Consider the following 26045-nt stretch of genomic DNA (forward strand, 5'->3'; position numbering starts at 1 on the left):
TGGCGTTTTTATTCAGCTCTGCAAGGTTGTTTTTCGGCCACCTTACACAGGAACCAGTATAGGTGAGGGATCCAGCACGAACATTAAAAAAACCACCCAAATCTTCCTTATGTGAAAGGTTTGCTGCTCTCGAAGATCCTGTGAACACCACAAGCACTGTGAGGATGGCAGTTTCTGATGTATTACTCTGTAGTACAAGATTTACGGGGAATGTGCTGCCATGTTTGTAGGGAATACTGGTGTGTGGCTAAGTGACTTCATTCACATTGTGACTGCAGATATCTTGTGTCATTTTTAAGGAAAAATAGTTCATTAACAGCTGATACGGAGTCTCATGCCTTTCTGCAGGCTTGTGTGGTGAGTACCACCATACAATGCAGAGTGGTGCTGGTGTTTTTAGCTCACCACTCAGTATTTTCCACAGCACTTTGTGAAAACAGTTGCATGTCATTCTTCCGAATAAGGACCTCCAAAAGCAAGTGTTAGCAGCTCAAGAGCTTGGCAGGCAGTACGCCAACAAATTCAAGTTGCATTTTCCTTGGAAGGTGCTGCCTGGAGCCACTAACCCAGCTATGAACCACTGACAAGTGGGTGGACAGGAGTAATACAAACTGTGACTTCTCTGCAGTTTAAGGGTTCTTGTTCCTCATAGAAATTCTCTTGAGTTAGGTAATTCTACAAACAGACCATTACAACAAAGCGGGTTTGAACTACAATACAAGTGATGCAAGTCTGGCATTACTGGATGGTTACCCATTGAACAGTAGTTCCAGAGCACCACAGCCTGGAAATCAGGCCTTTAGCTGCCATATTTACACTATTGTTACAAAAAAAAAGCTGGGGGGAAAAAAGAAAAAAGAAAACCCTGAAAAAACTCAGCCCCAACTCCCAAAGAACAGGCAGCCAGAAACGCTGAGCTCTGCCTCTTCAGTCTTCACAGAATCTATCACTTCCAGTCTCCAGGATGCAGCTCCTACAAGGGACCCTTGAACTGGTTTCCTGACAGATGTTGCCTGATGGAGGGCTTGGAGCTCGCAGCATCACCCAGCTTTCGCCAGACAACCTGTAAGAAAGAATAATTGGATGAGGAAAACGATTTAAAACCCAAAGTCTGTGAGGAGTTGCAGCGTTTCTACAATTGCAGTCTGAAAGTCACCACCAGCCGTTTCCCAGAGCTGCGCTGTAATTCTCAACAGAGCCACTGGATGGCACCTGCGCACCAGTTCTCAAGGAAAACAACATTGATGCATTTTTCTAATTAGTCCCTCTTGAAATTAGAACTGTTTTTGCTTTGGGTAACAGTATAAACAAATACACTATGTTCAGAAGTTAAGTTCAATGTTAGGTCACCCTGCCATGCTTACAGAAAAGATGTTACCATGAAGAGAAAAAAGAATAAAAAAGGCAACGATTAAAAATACACATCTATGACTTTCTAAAAACATACAGTTTATCACTCTAGGGCCACTGGGTGGAGGGAGACAATTTCTTTAAAAATAAGAAGCTGGAAAGTACTTTATATCTGCCTACATTGAATGAATATTTAAAGAAAAAACAGCTGATGACAAACAAACAGAAATTAGTCCATTTGGAAGGATGAAGTTACGGGGTTTTACCATTCCCCATGCCACAAAGGAATGTGGCATTAAGCAGACAAAATACCCTAAAGAGCATATGCCCATTTACTGTGGTCTTGGCTTTGCTCATAGGTATCCAGCAACTGAAGTACCTCAGCCCTTGCCAAGGATACTTACTCTCAAACTCTGCTCAAAGCTGAAGCATGACAGAGGTGCTTTGCTGCTGGAGGCAGTGCCATGGCAGCAGGCACCGTGGAGCAGAGGTTTGGTACGAAGGCCCACCACAGAAGATGTGGCAAGCTCAGTTAACGGTGTGGTTGCCCAACATAGTAGCAGTGCTGACAGCACTCCACACATCATGGTGCTGTCCAATAGCTTCAGACAAGAAGATTCTCTCTCTGATGTTATCTCACAGTTCAGGTGCAAACCCATTCAAGCTGTAGAGCTTTAAAGATGATAACCAATTGCTGCTCAGCCCAAACCAAGTCCCTGAGGGCACAGGTGGGATCAAGTGCTAACAGGACTCTCCTAGCCAGAGAGCACCCCTAGCACAGCTCTCTGTCAGCTGGACTAGCTACTTTATACCCTTGAAGGCAGTAAAGTGGGAATTGCCAGCTGAGCAAAGGCTGCTCCATGCAATGAATGAGGCACTTGGGTTACTGATACCCAAAGCAGTGGTCAGCAGAGCCTCCACTCTGCCCTTGTGCCTGTGGATCTCGCATCAAGCAGGGCTTCTATGCCGTAGATCCCTGCTCCTCCATACTAAGAAAAGATCTTGAAAGAAACCCCTAGAGTTACTGAGAGTTCTTACATTGCACATTTCACGAACGATTGCCTTCTCCTTTTCACTCAGGTCTTCTTCATAGTTGTCTTGCATTTGCCTGTCCAAATTTTCATGGACCTCAAGGACCTACAGAAAACAACATTACAAAAGCATTATGCTCCTCAAATAATTGCGTGTCCCTAACAGCATCATTAACCAGTATCTGTATTGGCAGGAGTCACAAAGCCTCAAGATGGGCCAAGATGAGCACGACATGAAGATGGGTGCCTCCACTCTCCTCCTTCACTGGTGATGGCATGCATCTGTCCACCCCCTGCATGGTATGGCTGCCACCACAGTCCTGGGGGACCAGGCTGTAAGTGGCAGTGAGCTGCCTGTGCCCACAAACGCATCCCTTCCAGGAAGGCTGCTAATAGCCCCACCTTCCAGGCAGCACCCCCAGCAAGGCAACTCCCTCCATACTGCCTCCATCGCATCCACGCGCATTCAGATTGCTCCTCCAAACAGGCATGTCGCACAAGTCAGGTGCATCACAGCACAGGACTACCTCCAGATGAGTGACCTACATACCTCACCCAGGGTTATGCCACTGATGAACAAGATGGTCACCTCAGTGTGCAGGGTCAGAGCTCCTGGAATCACCCAATGCCATCAAACAGCATGTGGTCTTATTCACTACAATACATCCCCACACATACAAAGCCATTCAGCAGGTGTATTTGTGTGTGTAACTACTCCTACACCTCCTAGGGAAGAACAGAGCTAGATACAGTGCAAGGATGGGTTTCACCCTTTCCTGAGGTACACAGCACTGGCTGCTCCACGAAATGGGACACCGGTGTAGATTATCCCCTGGTCTACCTCAGCACAACAATTCTGCTCTATTCAAACTCCCTTACAGACAAAAATAGGTCATTCTCCTAGGGCCCTTAACCTATTTGGGACCAGTCTTTGCACAGGTAAGAATTATCCTCATCCTTTCTAGGAGGAGAGGAAGGGCAAAAGGGTTGCAAAAGGCATGTGCGTGCTGACAAAGAAAGCATCTTATTTTTTACTAAAGAGGAGGGAGGAATTAATTATTGACCCAGCTGGACCAGCACATCGAACTTGCTCATTTGGAGTCAGTGTGCCTCCAGTGCTCAGCTGCAAAGACAGCAGCCTGCAGGATCACATCCCCGTGCAGAGCACCAGGGTTGCCTGGCTAGCAGCTAAGCACCGGCTGTGTCCACAGGGCAAGCATCAAGGACAGCCATGGTTTAGATTAGTTAAAGATCACATCAGTTCCAGCCTCTGCTTCCACCAGCCATCAATCTTGCAGGCACAAGAGTCCCAATGGGCAAAAATAAACGTTTTTTCTACAATTTGTGCTTAAACTAAAACTACATTCTCTAGTCCAGGAGGTGTGGAAGGATGGCAAATCCCATTTCTTTCAGTAGAAATGTCTTTTAGTGGTATGAACCAGGCAGAGCTGCAGCTGAAAGCTGAGCAGACAAAAGTTATGGTTGTATTTCATTTCTGAATGACTCGGGACTCATTTACCCTGGAAACCATCCTGCTCCCCAGGCACACCCCACATCTACATGGGCACTTTGCAAAGATGTTTTAGCATCTTGGATATGGGAAAAAGTGATTCAGGGCAATAAAACTCAACAGCCTAGCCTGGAAAGGCATGCTAGGAAAAAAATACACTCTGATGAGTGAAATCAGATCCTGAAGAAAGACAGGAAGGACTCTTAGTGCTGACCCAGCCCCAGGCAATCTCAGATCCTGCCAGGTGCCTCCTCAGCTGTTTAGACCAGGTTAATGTTCCTCCAATTACACTGCTGGGGACTACAGATGTGCCTTCACATAAATTGCCTATGGCTCAGCTAAAGTTCAAGGACTGTGGATTCAGCGTGGTCTAAGAAACCAGGGTATATCCTCCCATGGTTTGTGCCACATCCCAACCCAGGAGCCCACAGGAAACAGGCAAACGTATCCCAGGCTTAGAAATGGCTCATGCCATACCCTCCTTTTTGCTGTTCTTCAAGGAGCCCTGACAGCACTTGTCCCTTTGCAGACAGATGGGCGAGATGCGATGATCCTGGATAAAACACCAGCCAGTGCGGGCAGCCTGCTCCACCTGGATGCAGGCAGATGGAGCTGGACTGGGGTGACGCTGCCCCTCTGCCTGCGGACACCACGTCCTGAAGACAACCTGCACCTTGCTCACAGTGAGCATGAGACTTGTCTGGCTTTCTCCCTGATGATGTGTGAACTGTGAGGAACACCTCAAGTATACTGAATTGTCCTTCATCCACTGAAGTCTGTGATCAAGGCAGTGTCACCTCAAAGTCACCCAGTCCATCACATCCACCTCCCTTCTGACTGGCTGCACTAGCCCCACATGGCCATGAAATGCATATTTAAGAAACAAACAAACAAAAACCCCATCAGAGTCTGGATGACTGTAGTAAAGCTTTGGAAGGGAAGATGAAAGTTGAAGTAAGCATTTCGGTACCAGAAAGCACTCTGAGACTGAAGGATGCTTTCCAAAGGGTGCAAGGCTCACTGATTTTGCTGATTTGTAAGTCAACTGGGCAGAGCACTGGGGAACATGGCATCCTTCTTCAGCATGGGAACAGTCTACATGCCCTGCTAGGACTTTTCCCTAGTTTGGGCAGGACCAAAGCCTGCCTTAACAAGATCAGCAGGAGTGATTGATCACCTGCTTGATGGCTCTGTGCACATGGAAAAGGTCTAGGCTGCTGCTACAGGGGAAGTTGGGTTAAAGGCTGAATGTCATTCTCTTACATGTGTCTCCTCCTCAGCTCCCCATATCTTTAGCAGGTTTTCTCAATTCCCAAGGAAAGTGCTTTGATGTTCAGTGAGATACTGAGCCGTAGCATATGTACCTTTTATTCTTGTTAGCAAAAACAGCTGTTAGGAGTGCCAACCTGTCATCTTGCTCCTTATTTAGTAGGCACAAATAAACAAAATCTATTTCAGAAGCAAAAATAAAAGAAAACCCCTAAATGTGCTTAAAGGGAAACTTATTGATGCTAAATGGCAGACAATGCTTCAACCACATAGCAAGTATTCACCTGCCAGAAAAAAAAACCAAGGAAAAAACCTATAGGACACTACATAGATGGGTGCAGATGAGGCAATTCAGAAGCCCTGCAGGTCTGTGCAGAGTGCACAGCCCCTCAGTGCCCTTCACTTGGGCACAGAGCTGCACCGCTTCTGGACAGATTTGAATGCAAGCATCTCACGAGACGAGCAAAGCCAACTTCCATCTCTCTTTGCTTTTCCTCATGGTAAGGAGCTAGCCTGCTACAGCCATAAAGACTTGCTTACACAACCAACAAGGGCTTTTTCTAATATCTGATGAGTTGTAGCCACATCACAAGTCTCATTTGTAGGCTACTCTCTTCTCTACTCCCTCCTCAAGGGCAGGTCATGAACTGTATCACAGGCGATGAGGGTCTAAGCTGCATTCAGTTTCCCTCATGCAGGGGGCTGGCACTGGAAAAGCTATCCAGTTCTGCAGGGTGCAAAGAAGAGCTATTCCATATGTTACAGCATGCCATGGCCAAAAAATATCATCTTCTACCCAGTTTAACATCCGCAGCTGGAGACCAACAGCCACAATATCACTGTGCCACAAGAAAGGAGGAGGAGAGATTGAGAGTATGGCCAGTTTCCTCAGTCTTTTCAGTTACCAGCTGACCCTTGGAAATGGGTCACAGGATGGAAAACTAAACACCTCCCTTCCATACTGACCTACAGGAGAATTCCTCCTCACTTCAAATGTGAGAATATTTTTAAACGTAAGTGCGCGAGCACGACACATCATGTGAGGCCATTTATGGCCCATGAGATGTGACTGTTGTGCTACCTGCTTCCTGACTCTAGTCATGGTGCCTTCCAGAGTTTTGGAAACAGACAAACGTATCACACTGGGCAAATTATGAAACTGCAGAGAATAATTTTTTCCAGCCCTTCCTAGCAATCCACAAAGTTCTGCAATAGAGGATTAATAACAATATGCACAAACAACCAGCCATAAAACTTCAACTCCTGTATATGCATCACTGTGCCAGACCCCCCAAACTTACTTTCCAGTTTCCAAGAATCTTCTTCACTGATTTTCCAGTCCTTTCCATAAGCTTACCAAACCACATCTTAAAACCATTTGTTTCCTGCCCTTACTAACAAATTCAGTCACATAACCACTAAAGCAAATAAGAACCTAATTTCCCCCCAGAATTGTTCACAATCAATTTATAACTATTTGATCTTGTAACTTAAAAACATTATCAACTTTGCTTAATTTTGTACCTCACCAACACCCCACCAAATGCAACAAAGGGCAGGAGCAGAAAGGTACGAACCCCACACTTTGGGAAGAAAAAGCCAAAAGCAAAAGTAGTCTGGACTGCATGAGGGCTTGGATGATTAAACACAAGTAAAACTGGATTAGTACAAAGTGTCAGAAAAACAAAGGTATTACATGAATCTGCAATGTTCTGCAAACCTATAAGTCAGTATATTCCAACCAGAGCCTAATTTACCTAGAGATTTTCCAGCCATTGCTAGAGCACCTTGGAAAGGACTTGTGCTTTTGTGTCCCTTAGATACTCAGAAGGAACCTGCTTGGCTAGTTAAACATGCAACACCAGGGTATCACATTTTTCCTGCTAAAGGGTGGTCACTAGCACTTGAGAACTGCTGTGAAATCATGGTGCAAGTTTTCGCCTTTAATTCAGCTAGCAGTGTCCCATGGGTTTTATTGCCAATGATCCTGACTGTAATCCCCACTGACGATACACAGATCTGCAGGGGTATGATGCTGTGGTTTGCTGTGTATTTATATAAAAAAGAAGTTCTTCTCCTTTGAAGACTGCTGCAGGATTTCAATAATAAAGCACATGGAGGAACTGCAGTTTTTCTGCTCCTTTTAAAAACAGCATTTTGGCCACCACTGTCACCCCAAAGATCCAGTTTACACAGGACTGATGAACAGAAAGGGTAACCAACACCTTCAACATCAGCAGCTTTTGCTGGAGGTTTCCCACCCCAAAAAATAGTCACTCTCAATCTCGCAAAACTCCACAACTATTTGAAGTGATGATTATTCACCATGATACAGGTGCTGGTTACCAACAATCTGCCTGAGCACTAACTTTCTAGTTGTTGTGTTTCCATGAAAGGAGGAAATGTCTAGTTCTGCCACTTCAGTGTTAGCTGCACCACACCACATTGTACTGCACCATGCTGCATGGCTGTGCAGGGATCTGCAGCATCCTTACCTTCATAGCATGCACAACAGCCTCTGGCTTTTGACCAACAGGCATGTATCCTGCTGCAGGAGAAGATGCAAGATCAGATGTCACGCGAGCTGGTCCCTGTTGAAATAAGAGAAGATATGCTTTAATTCCTTCTGGGTGGTTTAAATGAGGAAGAAAATATCCAGAAAATTTGAACGCTAGTCTCTCTCAGATTCCATCAGCCACCTGCAAAGACACAAGTCACTTGACTTAATGCCATTTAAGCCTACTATCACTCAGTCTAGATGTACTCAGGCAGGAGATCACCCCGGTTTAAAGCTAACTTGATTGAAGAAACCTTTTTCACTCACTTAGGATAACTTTGTACAAGAACAAGATCAAACAGTTCTCATCCTTCTAGCCAAGGGAGCAAAGCAAACAAGATGATTTTCCAGGATAAAGCAGTCACTGCTAAGGACTAAGAAGCTGCATTCTGAAAGAAACAGTTGGTGTAACTTCATTGCTTTTCTGGCAACATTTTTACATAGACATCAAGTACCGATCTTCAGCTACAGAGAAAATTGTGAAAGCAACCTTAAAACAAGCAGATGTCCAAACCTAATGTTGGCTGGGTTTGTTTCCGAAATGCTGGCCAGTCCTGCATGAAGGATCCCATTGGGAAAGATGCCGAAACTACATTTTACAAAAGATTTCTACTGTCCAAACAGCCTTGTAAGCACTTTTCATAGGGCTTTCCCTCTTTCTAAATGCGCCTGACTTGGATTATGAGAGACACAATATTTTTATTCAGTGAGATGCACCCTGCCTGTCCCTAATATTTTTGCATTGCTTTGTAGCAGTGGGAGAAATCAACAATGAAACCATTGACCAAATTCTATTTAGTCTTCACATCCTTTAGGAAATACAAAGAATGATTATACTTAGCCCCTGAAAGCAAATTAGGATGGCAGAGCGGCATGTAGCACCATCACAAGAATGCTTTCACATACAACACCAGGCACTCCTTTCTCATCTTTTCCACATTTGAACACACAGCATGTTTTATGCTTCATCTCACCACTTTGCCTTCTAAGCCCAGGCCAGCAAGCTAGTTGTGTCAGAAAGGAGGACGAACGGAGGGGCACTTCACCACCTCACATCTTTCCAAATGTTTTAAGTTGTTGGGGCCTTTTTACTAATAAAAGTGTTCGTGTACATACATTAAAGAAAAAGATGGGCCCATCCATCAGGCTACAGACAAAAATAGCATGAAAGGTATGGAGTCATTCATGCCAAGGCCACTGCTCTGTGCTTAACCCTTGTCATGACCAACAGCCATATACTTACAACTGAGATGCTGGTGATAACAAGAAATTCCTTCTGAGAGGCAGGCATCTCAGAAAAAACAAAATAAGACTTAGTAATTCCACAGTAATTCTTCAAGGAGATGTGACAAACTGACAACACACAGAGATCAAGAGACATTCACAGGCTGGGCATAGTTCTGGAGTTGCTGGCAGAGGGTTATAGCTTGCTGGAGCTGTGGCCACTTGGGGACGTTCTCACCCATCCTGTCCATAACATCGCATAGAAAAGGCAGAGGCTGGGGATCAGGGACTGGGGCATAGCTGTGACTTAAGACTGCAAAATGGGTTACCAGCTTCTCACAGGGCTGGTAAATGCAACAGAATCCTTCCAGAATCAGCTTCCCACAGAGGTCAAAGACACCAATACATGTGTAATTCATCTGGCTTCAGCATGAAAGGTGCCTTCTTTCCATAAATGGCCAAGACCATGACAACTGACAGCAGAATACTCAGGAGTTTGTAGCCATGAACGACACTTGATATTGATCTTCCCTACAGCCCTCTTTAGAAGTAACACAGGAAATATCAAGCAAAAGTCTAACATCCAATATTTCTTCTGAACTGAGAGTAAACTGCCAAAGTAAAAGGAATTCTGATGGACCTGCCTGTTGACAGCATTTAAAATAGTTTCCTGACCAAACGAGAGTAGATCACGAGGTCTCCTATACAACAGGCAGCAGCAGCTTTTCCTCACAGAACTGAAGTCACTAATGAGCTACAAAGCATTTCCATGATCATAATCACTCTCAAAATCATTATACAATGCAAATGAAACCAGAACGATTAGAGGTATTTTTTTTTCTAAAGAGCATGATCATACTTAACAGATCACCATACCGACAAGATAAAAGTATTCCTGCAAACATGGTGATGCACCACATGTATTGTATAACACAAAAAACATTGAAGCTTCCTGTATGGAGGCATACATAAAGGAGGCCACAAAAGAGGGAGCTGTACATAGCTGTAGGAGCTGCAAGGAAAGAAATGACAACATATCCAGCAGGATGCATGGCTAGCCTTCGGAGGATGCAGAGGAAAATGGACAGAGGTCACCGATAGTGTTAGTTGAAGGGGAGGAAATGGAAGGAACTGGAGATAAGGTCAAGGTTGCTGGACTGGAAAACTGCCAACAGAGGACAAAAGTCAGGGAATGGGAAGAAAAAGGAGGATGTACATTTTCCCAGCAGGAAACCAGCTGAGATGAAATGCAGGGGAGGGAGAATCAGAGATAGGAGACAGGAGATTGGAAGAAGGGCAGGAGAGCAGGCGAAATCTCAGGAAATCATTGTTAAGGTAGTAGCTGAAACCACATATACAGAGGAGATTCCTCATGCCTAAAATAGATGCATTTGGAAACTGTGGGTAAGAATTACCACAGCTGCACCCCAGTGCTCTAACTCAGCCACTCTGAGGACCTCTATCACTGTAGAAACCCATGCCCTTCCCGTTCCCTATAGCTGACATTTTCACAGCCATGGCAACACACTGACTCAGCACCCTGCCAGATAATAATAGCAAGGTTAATTTGGTTACATCCTAAGAAGCAGAAATTGTCCATACAGGCAAAAAGCAATACGGTGTGTTTTGGGGCATGTATCACTACATTTTCTCTCCTTGCCTGGTTTTGTCAAATATGCACTCTCCATATTAGATGCACATCTGGCTTTTCCACTTGATAGGTTTCCATAGCATTTGGTAGCTCAGAGATAGTTCACTCTTCGTCCTCAGACATGTGGCTGAGGTGTCACGTAACTATATAAATGAATGGCGCTCAAAGACAGCTCAGAAGTCACCAAAAGCATGACACTACATTTATAATAAACTTGGTCATTTTTCTAGTTCTGCTGAGGCTGAACCTCAGCAGAATGAGAAGCTAAGCAATTTCAAAATGCAAAGTTCTTTATTCTCTTTGGCCCAACTAGCTTTAGAGTTGCTCCAAGTTTACAGCAGCAGAGACAAGACTGGAAGTTTGCATGTTTAACTCAGCACTTATACAAGGAACTCATCATTCAAAAGGAAACAACTGTGTGTCTATGTTGTGGTGTCAAATGGTCAGCTGGGTAGAATTGCAACGTACACCACTTTCTGTTTCATCCACAGCCAGCTACAATGCCACTTAGCATCAGTCCCCATCCCGCCAGCCCCACATCGTGCATGCTCAAACCACAAGTCCACCAGAGAAGCCCAATTCTGTTTTAGACCCTCCCAGAAACCTCTCACTAGAGCCTGCAGAGCTTGTGATTCAATCTCCAAGTTAGTAAGGAGATTCACAGTCCAGCTGTTTCATTAACAGACTAAGAAAGGAGAGACGAACTCCACAGTCTCTCATAGCAGTGCATCCTTGAAGCAATATGCTATGCACAGGGGATAAATCCCCCAGTTCTCTATTGCCAAGAATGACACTTGACCTGGTGACAACCTCAAATCCAAAGCAGAAAACAAATCAAACCAAGCTATCCCCACCCACTGCTCCAGCCCAGAACCCAATCAGCAAAGCAACAGCGCTTACGTGGGAAATAAAATCCAAAGATCATGAATACTGCCAATGATCCTTTTTAATCTGACACAAAAAATGAAGAACAGAGGCCTCAGCCTGCAGGTGCTGAAGAACATCTGCTGCTCTGTATCAAGCCACACATGGCATTGCCAATGTCTAAGACCAAGTTGCCTAATGAGTCCTTGCTGGCTCTCTCTGGTTGCATGGGATGTGGTCCAGCACAGATGCTGACAAGTACCACCAGCAATACTCTATTCCTACATGTTTGGAGAAACAAAATTAATAGGACTTTCTGTAACAGAGCATGCTGGGAACGCCTGATAATAACACACCTCCAGAGAGGCAAAGTAAGGCTTAAAATATGAACATTTCTTAATAACAGTGGGAATGCTTTGGAACCCAAGAAGAAAAGAGCCTAACTGGGGATGACAGGTGTCTGCTCTTTTAGAGGTTTTGGGTTGGAAATCTCAAAAGGAAACAAAGAAATTGTGATAAACAATTTCTCCTTGATTGCTCCAGGGATCTGGAAAGACATGAGACCTTAGTCCTGCCATCAGTTTTCAATCTCTTTCTGCTCAATTATATTCTGTCTTTCAATGACATCCTTTCCTACCTCATCTCTGAGAGAGCTATTCCTGATCAGCCGAAAGACTGCAAAAGACTAAGTTTCAAAACCCAGAGGAGAGTATCTTGCTGATTTGACTTCACCTTAACAGCCACAGCCCAGGCACCAAGGATGCTTCAGACCAACACAGAGTGTATGAGCAAACGTTAATGCTTCTGAACCTCACATCTTCTCGTTCTCTTCTATTAATTTTTGTCTACCATTTCTAAAAACAAGCAGACATTTAGGATTCAATCCCGATTAAATAACCCACACTTTTCTAATGGCATTCCTCAGACAACATTAAAGCTAAATGGAGTCGTATCAGACTCTGTGAAGTTTTTATTGCCGAGGCAGAACAAGGAAAATTACATTACAGGCAGGTCCTGTCAGACAATGAAATTCCGAAGCACATCTATTCATCTCACAGTGGTTTTGTTTGCAGCCTGCTTACCCAGGTTTGAATTATACCTGGGCCTTTCCTTAGCACCTTGTCAACATCCAGGTGTTTTACACGCATACTGGTGCCGACACCGCTCTGTAAATTAGGAGCAATTAAATTAATGGACAAGCAGAAGGCAGTACATACCCACAGCCATGTGGAAAATGGGTGGCAGAGCCGTACAGTAATGTGGAAAGGTGCCATGTCTGACTGCAAACCCCTGCCCTGGCATGCTGGCAGAATGGGGGCCCAGCATATTTTGGCTTTATGAATGGTTCTTGTGGCTTCCAAGTTTATAAAGTTCCTGGAGCAGCTCCAACCAGAGGCAGTACTGGGGGGCAGAGAAGGAAAACCAGGAGCAAAACCTATGACTGAGAGCATGGGGCCACTCTGGCATGGAAGAAGCATCCCTAAACCCTCACAGGGAATGTGCTGAAGCTCTGAAGCATGATGTCCCCATCAGAAATGTAGCACAGGCAGCACCAAGGGCAACCCCCAGGCTCACACAGTCGGTCCATTCAGAAAGAGAAATGTGTCATCACACAGAGATGAGCAGCATCCCTGGAGATGACACACACAGAAATACCCCCCTTTGCCACCAGCCTGAGAACTCCCCTGGGCCCCACAAAAGGCAGGTCACACCTCTCATCCTTTTGCAACCTGGGCCATGTTTCCTATTCTCCTCTGCCTTGCAGCTGCAAGGGGGTTAATGGCTGAAACAAAGCGACAGAGCTGCGCAGCACTGAAGCGTGACATGGCTCTGGGCTGACGTTTCACCCTCTCTTCCTTCAAAGTGCCTTCCCTCCTTGATGCATCTTCTCATGCCCACAGCAGCTCTGCCATTGCCACCACACATGTTGCTCCTGAAAGGGTCTCATGGCCCCACAGGACAAGGCTAGCTGAAGGCACCCTGGCAGCAGCCCCAGGGCTCCTTACTGACTGCAAGGAGATTTCCCAGATGCACAAAGAAGCAACCAACACTGGCTCCTCTGGAACCCACACTGTGCAAAACACAGGCTTCTTGACACACTGATGCAGGTGATGCCAGACCTCTCGTGCCTGAGCGCGGGCATCCTCAACAGAGCCGGGGAGTATGCAAATCCCTTAGGTGTCCAGTCTGCCTGGCAGATGATCCAAACCGATGATGACATTTGGCTATTGTTACTCTGTGCCTACTGTGCAGAAAGCCTGCCAACATCCCACTCAAAACAAACCACCCGCTCCCCTCTTGCGCACTCAAATGGCTGCTGAGCCCTGTGTTCCCAAAGTCACAGCAGGCTGCCTCACAGCTGCGAGCGCTTGACACCCTGCCACCAGGCCCGGGAGAAGGAACACAGGGGGGATCCTGCAGACACACACCGACTTCCCAGCACGACGTGGGTCCTGGCCACCGGCGGCAGTGAGTGCAGGAGCCATCAATACTCTGTATTAGCATCTTCCCTATCAAATCAAGGGACTTTATTGCAGATGCTAATCTCCTTTGGCATTACTTAATTTGCAGCCTTTAATCATAGAAAGCAGCTGCTCATGTAAACATTCAAATCCATGCATTAACTGCTGGGTCCACACAGGAGCCAGGCAGAGCCTCTCTGTATGGCTCAGACACAACCTCCCGCATCTTCATGGCCTCTGCTGCGTTCATGGGTAACTATTTAGGGTCTTACATGGCCATTTTGATTAATAAAGAAACAACTTAACAGCTTCAGTGCTTTCCGAGCATAAACATCACAGATACCCAACAACAGAATAGCTCTTCTCCCTGGCACGCATGACACAGTGTTGGCTGTTATGGGCTGTGCTGGGGCACCAAAGGAAAGGGAAGATTTCGGGGACTGCCCAAGAAAGAATAAACAAAGTCAGGACACTGTTGCAACTGGATCTCATTTACAAACAGGAAGGGTGTCTGTTCTCAGCATTGCAGCTCCAGCCCTGTTAAAAAGCCCCACCCACAGTAGGCTTCAGATGCCCCCTTGGATTGTGACACTATTACACACATGACATATTCAGAGCAGTTTCAGCCCGTAACTACTTGGTAGAAGCAAACAAGGAGTCTGACAGACACAGTGAGCCCATGCTGTACCCGCAGGCAAAGTGCACTAACTCTGACTGACTCACAGGGGCACTCTCAGCGTGTGTATTCTGAGAGGTGCTAGCTCTTTCAATACAGGAACATCAAGAACATCTGATTTCAGAATGAAAAAGTGGGTATTTTTAAGACTTTCCTGATTTTGAAGCATATCTCATTTGGGGTTGGCCCAGGTGAAAGCCTCTGGGCGAGTGCAGGATGCACGCACAAACAGGGGGTGATAGCTGTGCATGTCTGTATTGCCTCTCCAGGCTCCTTTTGCTACCTGGCTGCCCTGGCCATCACCTCCTCCCAGGTCTGGGACAGAAGGAGGGTCTGCTGTGCCCCTATCTCTCCCCTGACCCATTGCCAGACCCACACAAATGCATGTGACAAGTGAGCATGAGAACCTACAGCAGATTTTCAAAGCAGATCAATTTTTCTCACCTCCTGCAGTCACCTGTAAGAGCAGATTATGGATACGGCTTGTCAGTGCCTCTTTTGCTCATCAAATCCTCAAACTTTGTATTGCCAAACTTTGTGCTGGTTGGCTGCCATGGGGAAAAAAGCCACCCACCACTCAGAGCTGCTGTAATAACTGCTGATGAAGGGCAGCTGCCTTCCAGAATAGATCAGCTTGCTCTTAGCTGTGGGTAATACACTCTGAAGCTTCACAATAGCACTCCCCAGGCTGCAAATCCCAACAAACCTTTCATTTTACTTTCCTTTTGCAGCCACTGTTGCTGCAGCAGCAAAACGGCTGCCTTGAATTTCTATCTTTGTCTGCCTAATGGCATCCTGGTGGTATCAGTGACGCTGGTGGGAAGGAGCTGCCTTCTGCCGTGCTCCTCAATCATTGTCTCCTGCCTAAAAAGGAGCTGTGGCCGTCACCATTGGAAGGAGAGAAACAGGCCTGGGGTCATCCTCTGACACATGCTGGCAGTGCTCAGCTCAACTGACAGCCACGGGGATGAGGCACGTGGATGCGAGAAGGTGGGGGACCATTGGGGTGCTGCACAGGATGGGCTTGGGGGAGTGCAGAAGGGGCTGAAGGCATACCGAGAGGCCATGATGCAACGCTGAAGCTGTACAGAGCGGTCCCAGAGATGCCACAGACACCAGGCAGCCTGGGGATCCCTGCACCCAGGTGCTGGGAGCTGCTTCATGCTGGCAGTGGAAGGGTCCCTGTGCTGTGCAGGGACATCTTGGGGTCACACAGAGGTCCCCAGGTGACTCTGCAAGGGCACCAATGCCCAGAGGGTTCCCCTGGCTCTTCTGGGTGCATCTCCTGGGCACCACGATGGGAACAATGGTCTCTGGCTATTTCAAACTGGATTTTAATAGTCAGGTTGGCTATAAGGAGATGATACAGTTCTCCTTCCTGAGAACAGATTTACTCCTAGGCAGACTGAATAAGGGACTAGCAGACTTGTTCTGGGCCCCCTAGTGAGATCTGAGACCAGGCTTGGGCCACAGCCACATCTCCTTGCCAACACAAGGCTGATGCAAGGGCCAGCTTGGTCCTTCCTCTGCAGGGAGCTGAGGGAGAGACACAAAGTCACCTCTTTGTGTTCTCTTCTGCCTTAGCCCTTGTGTGAAAGAGGATGGAGACCATCATCTTTCCTGTCAACAGCAGGAGACCAGACTGTCACTGGGGCTGGGATTTAGCTACTACATGTCCTCATACCAACCCCCTCACCACTGCTCTGCTCAGGAGACAGCCAATGCGTCAGCCAAAGATGCTCCTATCATCCCTTCCCACCCCATCTAATGGCTTTCCTTTACACCTACAGACCACAAACATTTGGGTTTGTTTTTATAATAGTATGCATGCCATCTGGCAAAATGGAATATACTTTTCCCAAGTATCTCTACAAGGCAGAGCTATAAAACACAACTGGTTGTGACAGCATGATGGGAATCAAGGGAAGGAGCCCAAGCCAGTGCTGCAGCCAGGCAGCCAGAGCCATCTCCCAGGCCTTGCCTCCCGCACGAAACAGGCACTGCAGAAAAACACAAGAAGAGGCAGTGCCCGGAAGTCAGGGACTTGGCGGTCCTCAGTTGAGTGCTCTCTGCTACATAACCACACTTGTCCTGCTTGTTCATGTTTTCCTTTGGATCTTGCTGGGTTTGGGGTAGGTTTAGGGAGGAAAACAGAATTGTCTCTTCCCAGCCTGGGCTGTAGTCTAAATCAGACTCCTGAGAGATGTGGCTTTGAATACTCTAATGGAAATCTCACCTTTTTCTGGAAATACTTCTCGCAGTCCCTAGGGATGTATACAAAGGCTGAGCACAGGCACCATCACCACTGTTTTCTCCGAAGAGGGAGGTTTGCTCAGCCCTCACAGGGCATTTCTGCAGGTGCTTTCCCCGGGGACCCCCAGCTCGGGACCCCAGATGAGCACATGTCCCTTCTTCATCCACCACCTACAGCACCCACAGATATGTCCTCCTGCACCCATCGGCGCACTCTTGGGAGCTCCTACTCCTCAGCAAGGGGTCACACAGAAAACTACCACAGCACAAACTCAGTACAAAAACTTAAGTAAGGGGAAAGTGATATTTCTTTCAACCCAAAACTCATTTCTCTAACATGTCACTCACCCACACACCTACAAACTAATGCTTACGCATTCACCAAAAGGTAGATGTCCATGTGGCGTGGTCAGGGTTACTGTGTGTGACACAGAGGACAAGTGACACATACCAGCAAACCCTAATGACAGCTCTGGCGTCCCTCCTCATTGATAGCAAAGAACTGGGGTTTGGACACATTTTTCACATGCTTTAGGAGTCAATGGTTATTACAGGCTGACCCTTATCTCAGCATCTTGCTTTACTCACCTACCATAAACCCATGGAAAGCTGTTGCCTGCTACTTCTCCCTCATTTTGGGCACCTTATCTAAGACTTCCTCTTGGAATGACAGGAAGTGCATGGCACATCACAGTGTAACCTTCCTCCCGTTATCAGGGAATAGGTCTTCTAGTGATGAGCCATCTGTGCTATGGCCTTATCACAGTACAGACCTCTTGGTCCTGACACAAACCACACATCCTGCTGTGTTTACCCATTTGCTTGCTGTCAGTTGTATCTTTGGTCATCAGCACAGGCCACCCTTGCATCCCTCGCTCTAGTACTATTCCTCCTGGTGTTTTCATACACTTTTCCATTCACACTCCATCCACGCTAATCTTAATGTTTCCATTACAAACCTCTACAGTTACTCCCACCAAAGGCAGAATTCCTATTATAAGTCACATGAAAGCTGCTAGCAAATTTAAAGTCTAAGCCAGCCAGGCTAGCTCTGAGTGTAGTAACAGCTGGCTGAATGGTGTTTTATGCCAATGTGGATAAATGGCTTCCCCAGGCAGCTGGCTTATAAGCTTCCCAAGGTGAAGGTACCTCCAATCATAGGAACATGAGCTGCCTTCAGGCCACCTTCTCGTGCCTGGACACTGAGACATGCCTGGAGCAGCAGGCAGGAATGTGGAAGTCTGCAGAGACCATGTGTCTAGGTAGGCAGCCAGAGCACCCAAGAAGAGGCCAAAGGGAACATAGAAGAGACAGAGGGGCAAGGTCTGGAACATGCCTTAACTGTGCTACAGGGACCTCATGCTCCAGAAGTCAGTAGCCTAGATTTTACATCTCAGAAAACGAATTGCTGAAACATGACTATTAGTAACAAAATAAGGGCTTAGTGCTGTGGATGGGTAGTTTCATTTTCCCCCATGCATTCTCCCCACATCAGAATCGTAACTCAGCAATCATTACATGTGACCAAAGGTTAAGTACTGTGTAGGGTGGCTTTACAGAGAGCGAGAGCACGAGAGCAGACAGTGAGTGTGGAGAACTCCACCTTCCAGTCTTCACTCATCATTAAAATGAAGCTGCAGAAAGCCCACAGAGAAATAAGTGAACTCTCCAGCAACACTACACTGTTCCAAAAATTAAACACCACCTCTTAGTGTCCACCCCTGTAGGATTCTGGAGCACTCAGTGATATTTAGCTTAATAGTAAAGAACTGCCTGAAAAACATGCTATGAAATGAGTGATTTCCCACCCAGTTCCTTCAAGGGAAATACTGAGGCACAGAGAGGTGAAAAGAAGGAACATATGTTTGCAGAGAAGAGTCCCTCCACGGTGGCAGGACGGCTCCGAGTCCTGATTCACAGTACTGCAACAGCAGGGCTCCTCTTCTCCTCCAGTGGCAATTACCTAAACCGAACGTTATTCTCCTTAAACCCCTCAGTGTTACTGAAATGTAATTTCACTAACCAGAGGTGAGACCATATGACTGGATAATCCAGACTCCTTGGACAATGACAACAAACAAAATGGGAAGTCTGTAACTCCCATCTGGTACTGTTAAACTCCAGAACAGCTCTGATCTGGACAGACTGAGCATCACCTTCTCTATGCACTCCAGCCACACATGCACCTGACCTGTTACTCCTCCAATAGCTTTCTGTGGTAAATCAGAGGGCTGAGAACAGTAACTCCTCCCAAGTGTTGCCACATTCACATGGAGCAGCCACGAAGGAAACACGTGCATTGCAGGTAAGACATGAATGCAACATGGGTGAAAAATACCTGTTCCAGCTACTATGGAGAAACAAAGTACTGAAGACATAGCAACAGCCTGGCAAATAGCAACTGGAAGCTTAAGTCCTCCAAGGAAGCTTTGGGACTATTTCCATTGCTGACATCCAGCGTGCTGGTTTTGGCTGGGGTAGAGTTCATTTTCTCCACAGTACCTAGTATGGAGCTGTGTTTCGGATTTGTGCTGGAAACAGTGTTGGTAATACAGGGATGTTTTAATTATTGCTGAGCAGTGCTTACACAGAGTCAAGGTCTGCTCCTCACACCACCCCACCAGTTAGTGGCTGGGTGTGCACGAGGAGCTGGGAAGGGACACAGCCAGGGCAGCTGACCCTAACCGACCCAAGAGATGTTCTGTACCATGTGGTGTCATGCTCAGCATATAAAGTCAGGGGAAGAAGAAGGAAGGGGCATGTTAGGAGTTACAGCATTCATCTTCCCAAGTAACCATTACATGTCTGGAGGCTTCCGGCTATAGGAAAGAACAAGCCGGCCCATCAGTTTGCCCTGGAGCCTGCCCTTCTTATCCAAGGGGAATCACAGGTCCCACAGGGAGCTGCTTGTTGTCACGTCCTCTCATGCCTCACTAAGGGTCTAAGCCCAAGGGAATCACTCTCATTTTCCAAACAACATGGGGAGCCTCTACTACATCAGGAGATGACTCTGGTTTGCAGTTCCCAGGGCTGGTGAGTTTGACCACCTGCTCACAGTTCAAGCTAACAAACATGCATGTCACACCTTCCCCTGCAATGGCCAGGGCTGCAGGTCAGAACTAATCCCCTGGGACTGGATATTTGGTAACCTTTGCAGACCCACAGAGCAAATCTGTAATCCTCCATCTGCATGATGTGCACATTAAACAGTGCACAGACTGCAACTGAGTGTGTTTTGATTATGTGTCTTGAGTGTGCACTGGTGTCCAGGATCCAGGGTCCACTAGATACAAATTGTTTCATTAACTGAGGTACATCAGGGCCATAAAAGAGCTGGAGTGGTGCCTGCATGCAACCTGTGTGACAGAGAGGGATGTGCTGAGGATCTTCCCCAAAGAGCTGCACTGGCAGCGACAATGATGAGACCCAAAATGGATATGACAGCTTCGGAGCCGACACCAATTGTCCATCACTCACATGTGTGAAGCCTGTGCAGGCACAAAGAGGAACGATTTCTCACAACCTCATGCCTGCTGTCAAAAAACCAAGGCTGCAGAGAAGTCAGGTATATCTTAGTGTCCACTTTCTGGGACATGCCTGAGGCATTCAAAGACATCTGCATGAATTCGTTATTGCTATTCTTCATCACAAAAACAATACATCATGGAAAGCCACAAACCAAAGGGATTTTGGTAGGAACAGGTAGATAAATGGCTATGTAAGTATCGCAGATGATGTGGATTTGAATCCAGAGCTGGTTGTTTTAATCTACCATCTTCCCGCAAAGAAGGCAGAACACAGCCAGGGTGACAGATGAAGGTGAATGTCACGCAGCACCTGGACCTCTCCATAAATGCCAGGTGCCACCTCTTCCTTGAGGAAGGAGGGAAAGCAGGGCCAAGTGGCCGGGAAGGGCTCCAGCAGGCAGCACCATCTGCCACCAGCGCTGGTGACCTGCAGGGGCCAGTGCTCAGGTAGAGAAGTCCCCTGCCAGCTCCAAGCCCTGGCACAGCTCCTCTGCAGGAAGCTGCTGGCTGTATCCCAGCCTGACCCACAAGATGAATATAAAACTGTGCCTGGAACCAAGCTGGGGATCAGAAGCCCAAGCACAAGGGAAGTGAAGCAAAATCCCCAGAACTCTAAAGCACTGGCAAAGCCAAACACCTTAGGACTCATCTCTCTCTGTCTTCCCTATAAAGTCTCCTGACTTTATATATGGGGCACAAAGTTAGAAAATGGCATATTCAGCCACAGTCTTCCATAGCATTTGCATGGTTTTGTCCATTTCTTTTGGCTGGAGGGTCTCCATCCATCCTGCAGGTCAGCAGGGGTAGAAAGGGGGTCTGCCTTCACAGTGGAGTTTTATTTATGCGTGCTTTCTTAAATTGTTATTGCCCCCTGTTTTGCAGCTCTAAGAGGCACACTGAATCTACAGAATGGCTTCTACCCAAGCAGGCAGCCAATTTAAAACTAACTAGTCCTGCAGCACCTGCAGCTCTCCTGATGAGTGCCCTGGGCACAGAGCAGAAGACACGGGGTGGCAGGGAGGTCCCCTGTCTTTGCTGCCATCAGGCTGCTGCTCACGTTCACGATGCTTGCAGCCCACTCACAGCAGGGCTCCCTGACTGCATCCATGCTCTTTCCCTGCAGCCTGGAAAACAATGTCACCAAGCAAATGCGGTGTCTCAGGCAGTCATGAAAACACCTGGAAGACGGCTGTCTGGCAGGGCTCAGCCTTCTCAGCCATGCCTGGCACACCAGTGCAGGAGGAGCCCTGGCACAGCAGCACAGTATCCAACTTTTGAAAGAGGCTTTAATCAAGATTATTCTGTTGTTCGAGAAGAAGCAATGCAGGCATTATCTCAGGAAAAATAAACCTCAGTCGTGATACAGAAAAACCTGCAATTAAAATCATAAGAACCTTATTGCTAAAGCAATCAGGAGCAGGCACTGCCAGACACTTGACAAACCATATTCTGCTTCATCCACGACCAGCTTTTTGACAGCAGGCATACAAAGCACTGACAAAGAAGGAGCTGCAGGTATAACAAGACTCACACTTGCTTTAAACGATGCACAACAGTGACCATTAGCTAACCAAAAAACATACTGGGAAGCTGATGGTCCAAACTCAGGCAAAGATCAGTATTTCCAGAGGCTCCCCATCCTCCCCGCAGCTGCAGGTTTCAGCTGCACAGCTGTACTGGTTTCAGGGTGAATCCTCAGCTGGGAGAGCTCCCCTCTACCCTCCATGTGCCCCCCTCCATCCATGCCCACTTTTGGGGAAACCCATGGCTCTGTGTGTATAGGTAAGGAAATGTCTCTTACATTTTGCAGGGCGTCTTGATACTGCGGCAGTGATGAGAGCTGTGACTCAGAGTGGTACGGAGACAACCCCTTCCTCAGAGTCCTCAGGTCCCCTGTGCTGGACTGCTGCAAAGACAACGACAGAAAACAGGGCAGCCTGTGTTAACAAGAAGAAGGAAAGCTTTGCCCCTCCTCCTGTACTGGTTTTCTCCATGACTTCTATCCTGCGACCTGTTCCCATTACTTCCCCCTGCAATAGCAGTGATAGTGAACAATAAAATGCTTTTTCCATGCCCACGCCTGGAGAAAACAGTTGCAAGCAGTTGCAGGTGAACCATTCAAGGTCTGCTCCATTAAGTGATACAGCAAGGAGGCTTTTTTATTTTGGCTAAATTCCTACATGTTCATTAAAAAATTTGTTAACATGCAAATGGAAAAAACTATTTTTAAGAGTTCAGATTAAACCAAAATCCACAGAAGAAATCCACCAGGAGACCTTTTCTAGATTTTTCACTTTTAAACACCATACGCTATTCCAATCATATGCATGTGGAAAGCAATGAGAGTGCTACTGTGATCCATCAAAGCCTGCAAAATGTGTGTCACAAGAACAGTTTCTTATTTGGTTAAAATTTGCATGTACCCACAGGTCTTAAACAAAGCCAAATAAGCAGAGGTAGTCTATGTGACCCTAGAAGCCAGACAAATGCAATCAATAGTCTGTGCTCAAAGGGAGAATCAGCACTGAGTGTTGAGAGTATTGAATAATCTCCCTGGGACAAAGGTTCTGCCTCATGTTGTTAGTTCTCTCTGTGATTCTGAAGCAGGCCAGTCCTAGACATCAGAAGAGTTTCTCATTTATAAAAGTACACCCTTAAAAAGCCAATGCACAAGTAGCCAAAATCAAAGGTCCGGGAGATGACTATGTCTTTTCATCATCGATAAACATCCTCATTAACTTTTCATGTTTTTAGGAGTAACAAGCAGTGCACTGTCCTCTATTTCAAACCTATAAAATCATGACCTTTCAGATTCTTATGCACCATTAAGACTTTTGACTTGCATTTGCTGCAGAAATGATGTTTTCTACTTCAAAAGAACCAAAGAAAAGCCATTGGTGCAATAAAATTTAACAGGAAATCTCATAAATCAGCTCAATGGTATATAAAACCCCCTCAGTAACCCCAAAGGCCTGACCATCACCAAGACTTTGGGGACTGCAGCTGTGCACAGCTCCCTGGAAATAGAGAAAGCTAATTTTTATTTCTTGCTCCCATTTAGCAGAGAAGAATTGGTGCATTTAGACTGGATACGTCATTTTCTACCAGTGTCAGAAACATATTCTTGTAGCTCCATGGCCTTTTTTAGGACACGTTCAGCTTTGGTTTTATTTCTAAATGTTGTTTTCTTAGGTTAAAACATCAAGCATGACCCAGCGCTTTCACAACCATTCTGGCGTACTCACCCTATCAACTTTCCTTTTACAAGCTGTGAAGAAAACGGCAGTTTTCAAGAAACCCATCAGGAGAAAGGGATGCTAGTCCTGTATCACCCAGTCTGCTGGGAACTGTTGTGCCTCACAGAGTCAAGTGATACAGAATGACTTCAGCATATCGGATGTCTGGGATTCCCTTGAACTTACAAGGTGGCGTCAAAGAAGATCGTGGCCTATATTTCTTTCACATTTCACAACAGAGAGTCAGAGAAAGATCTGAAGGAGATAACTCTTGCTGCAGCTAAAATGTGACTGCTGCAAAACTGAGTTTCCCTCACCATGCCTGGGAGGTACATGCTTTCAAATAAAGGTTAGTGGGTCACAAAGGAAGATGATGAGAAGACTCTTCACTTACTGGCATTTTCCCAGGCATGCAATATGTAGGGGTCCCTTGGAGGTTATCCTGAAGGGATTTTACCCTGGCTGGTTACAATTCCACTGCCCTGCTTTGTGCAACCTCTTCTTCACTATTGTATATGCACGGGCGGATGGCAACCTCCTGGAGAGGTCCTGACACTCTGCTACCCACTCCTTCAGTTTGTCAGCGCAGGCACCCTTCCCTGACATTTGTAACGAATGGGCACTTACACAAGCAAGGGAAAAGCACAATAAAACAGAAAACTGCAAACGTGAGGTTGTAGCTTTGTCCTGGAGACCGCAGAGGTCACTGATCTCCTTGAAGGCTCTGCTCCAGGAGGGCATGCACTGCCTCAACAGTGTTTTGAGGCCCTGGATGATCCAGGCTTTTGCAAACCACACTGAGACTTGCAAATTGTCACATGCTATGAAGCACCAGGCGTGTAGAAACAGGCATGAGAAAGAGATTTGGTGGACATTTGTTTGCCTCCTAGAAACTTCTTCTCTTGCCATAGCAAGAGACGTAGCATATGTTTCACATGGCTACAGACGTAGCCATGTTTCACTATCGCTTGTCCCCACAGAAAGTCAAAATGCCTCACCAGCCTAAGGCAGTAAGTAAGGCAGTAAGGCAACTGGACCTAAGCCTAACCAACACACAACATCATACTGCTCTGGCTAAAAATACACTAGTTTAAACTGATTCAATTTAATTGCCCTATGCTCCTGCCTGGAGCAAGAGTCTGCATTAATTTCAATTTGGCTTAAATTGGTTGAAACTGTTTTGGTAAATATACAGATACAGTCAAAACTCAGCTATAACAAGTGTTTATAATGGATTTGTTCTATTGCTTTTCTTAAGCAAATCCCATTTAAGACAGTGCACTTGTGTGTGACAAAACTATTGTTAGGTTGTTTCAGTGACTGCTGATTATGAATCTGACCTAATGCATTCAATTTGATGGAAAGATTCCCACCAAGTTCAATGAATACCAAAACAAGCTCTCAATTAAAGACAAAAAAAAGAAAAAAAAAAAGAGAAGAAAGAAGTACATCTAAGAAATAAAAATGCTGAACAGAGACCTACCCAGAAAAGGAATGAGGTGTTTGGGGTCCAGGGTGGATTTGGTAGTGCAAGAATAGTCTTCATCTGCTGTTATTTATAACACATCCATGTTGGAGACGGTCAAAGGACCTCTTTTTCCTACTGCTATCAGCCATAAAGCCAATCCCTTTCACCAGCATTCCCCTCAACACAATTTTCCTTCTATATTTTCTAGAATTTGTTTCAGAATCTATCTTACTCTATTTTTTACAACAGCCTACTAATCACAGCTCTGCACTACTTATTTTCCTTGCACAAAAAGCAAATGTGTATTTTTTCACCATAATGCTTTTTCTTCCTATTTTAAATTAAAATTGTGCAGTAACACATATTCATCAGTCCTCCCTAAACATTTGTACATTCACTGGGCTTTGCTACCAGTATTAGAGCTAACCAGGAAAAGAAAGCGAATCCCTCATTAAAAGGCTGTATGGCTAATGATGTATCAGAATGAGTAGCCATTACTCCACTTAAACCTAAATTAAAAATCCTGATATTTGCATTGTCAATTCATTCACAAAATGGAATCTCTTATTACCTTACCCAATTTTCATTACTGAGATGTAAGTGGATCCCAAATTGCCTTTCTTGTCAGAATGGCATTTTAAAAGTACAGAATCCCTGATCATCTCCATCCATCATCATTGTTGGAGATTATCTCAATTAGTGGGCAACATGTCGTAATAAATTACTCTTCAGGTAAAATCACTTCATATTCCTGGAGTTTCAAGGTATTTATGAGCAAAACCATTTTCATCTGAACTAAAACTCCACAGGACAGTGTTTCAACTGAAGTTTTATTGATAATGTTTTCTGAAATGAGAAGCAGAGAGAGTGGAAGTGACTGGAAAGGAGACAAATTGAGAGCTGAAGAGACTCACAGTCTTTACTTAACCAGATCAAATTTACAACTTGCATAACCTGAAATTCCCTT

The 26045-nt window shown here is 45.9% G+C and overlaps 1 protein-coding gene across 1 annotated transcript in view; it reads right to left on the reverse strand.

Moving 5' to 3' along the window:
- Nucleotides 1–248: 248 nt before the first annotated feature.
- CCDC85C (coiled-coil domain containing 85C) overlaps nt 249–26045 on the reverse strand; it is a gene marked incomplete at its 5' end in the record, with an annotated part of 105512 nt that continues 79715 nt past the window's right edge. The window contains 4 exons of the mRNA XM_080617123.1: nt 249–1063; nt 2389–2487; nt 7656–7751; nt 22176–22280. Of these exons, the coding sequence (XP_080473249.1) occupies nt 974–1063; nt 2389–2487; nt 7656–7751; nt 22176–22280 (390 nt within the window). The 3' untranslated portion in view covers nt 249–973. The remainder of the gene's footprint in view (nt 1064–2388; nt 2488–7655; nt 7752–22175; nt 22281–26045) is intronic.

Source organism: Psittacula echo (assembly GCF_963264785.1).
Source record: "Psittacula echo genome assembly, chromosome: 5".
NCBI lineage: Eukaryota > Metazoa > Chordata > Aves > Psittaciformes > Psittacidae > Psittacula > Psittacula echo.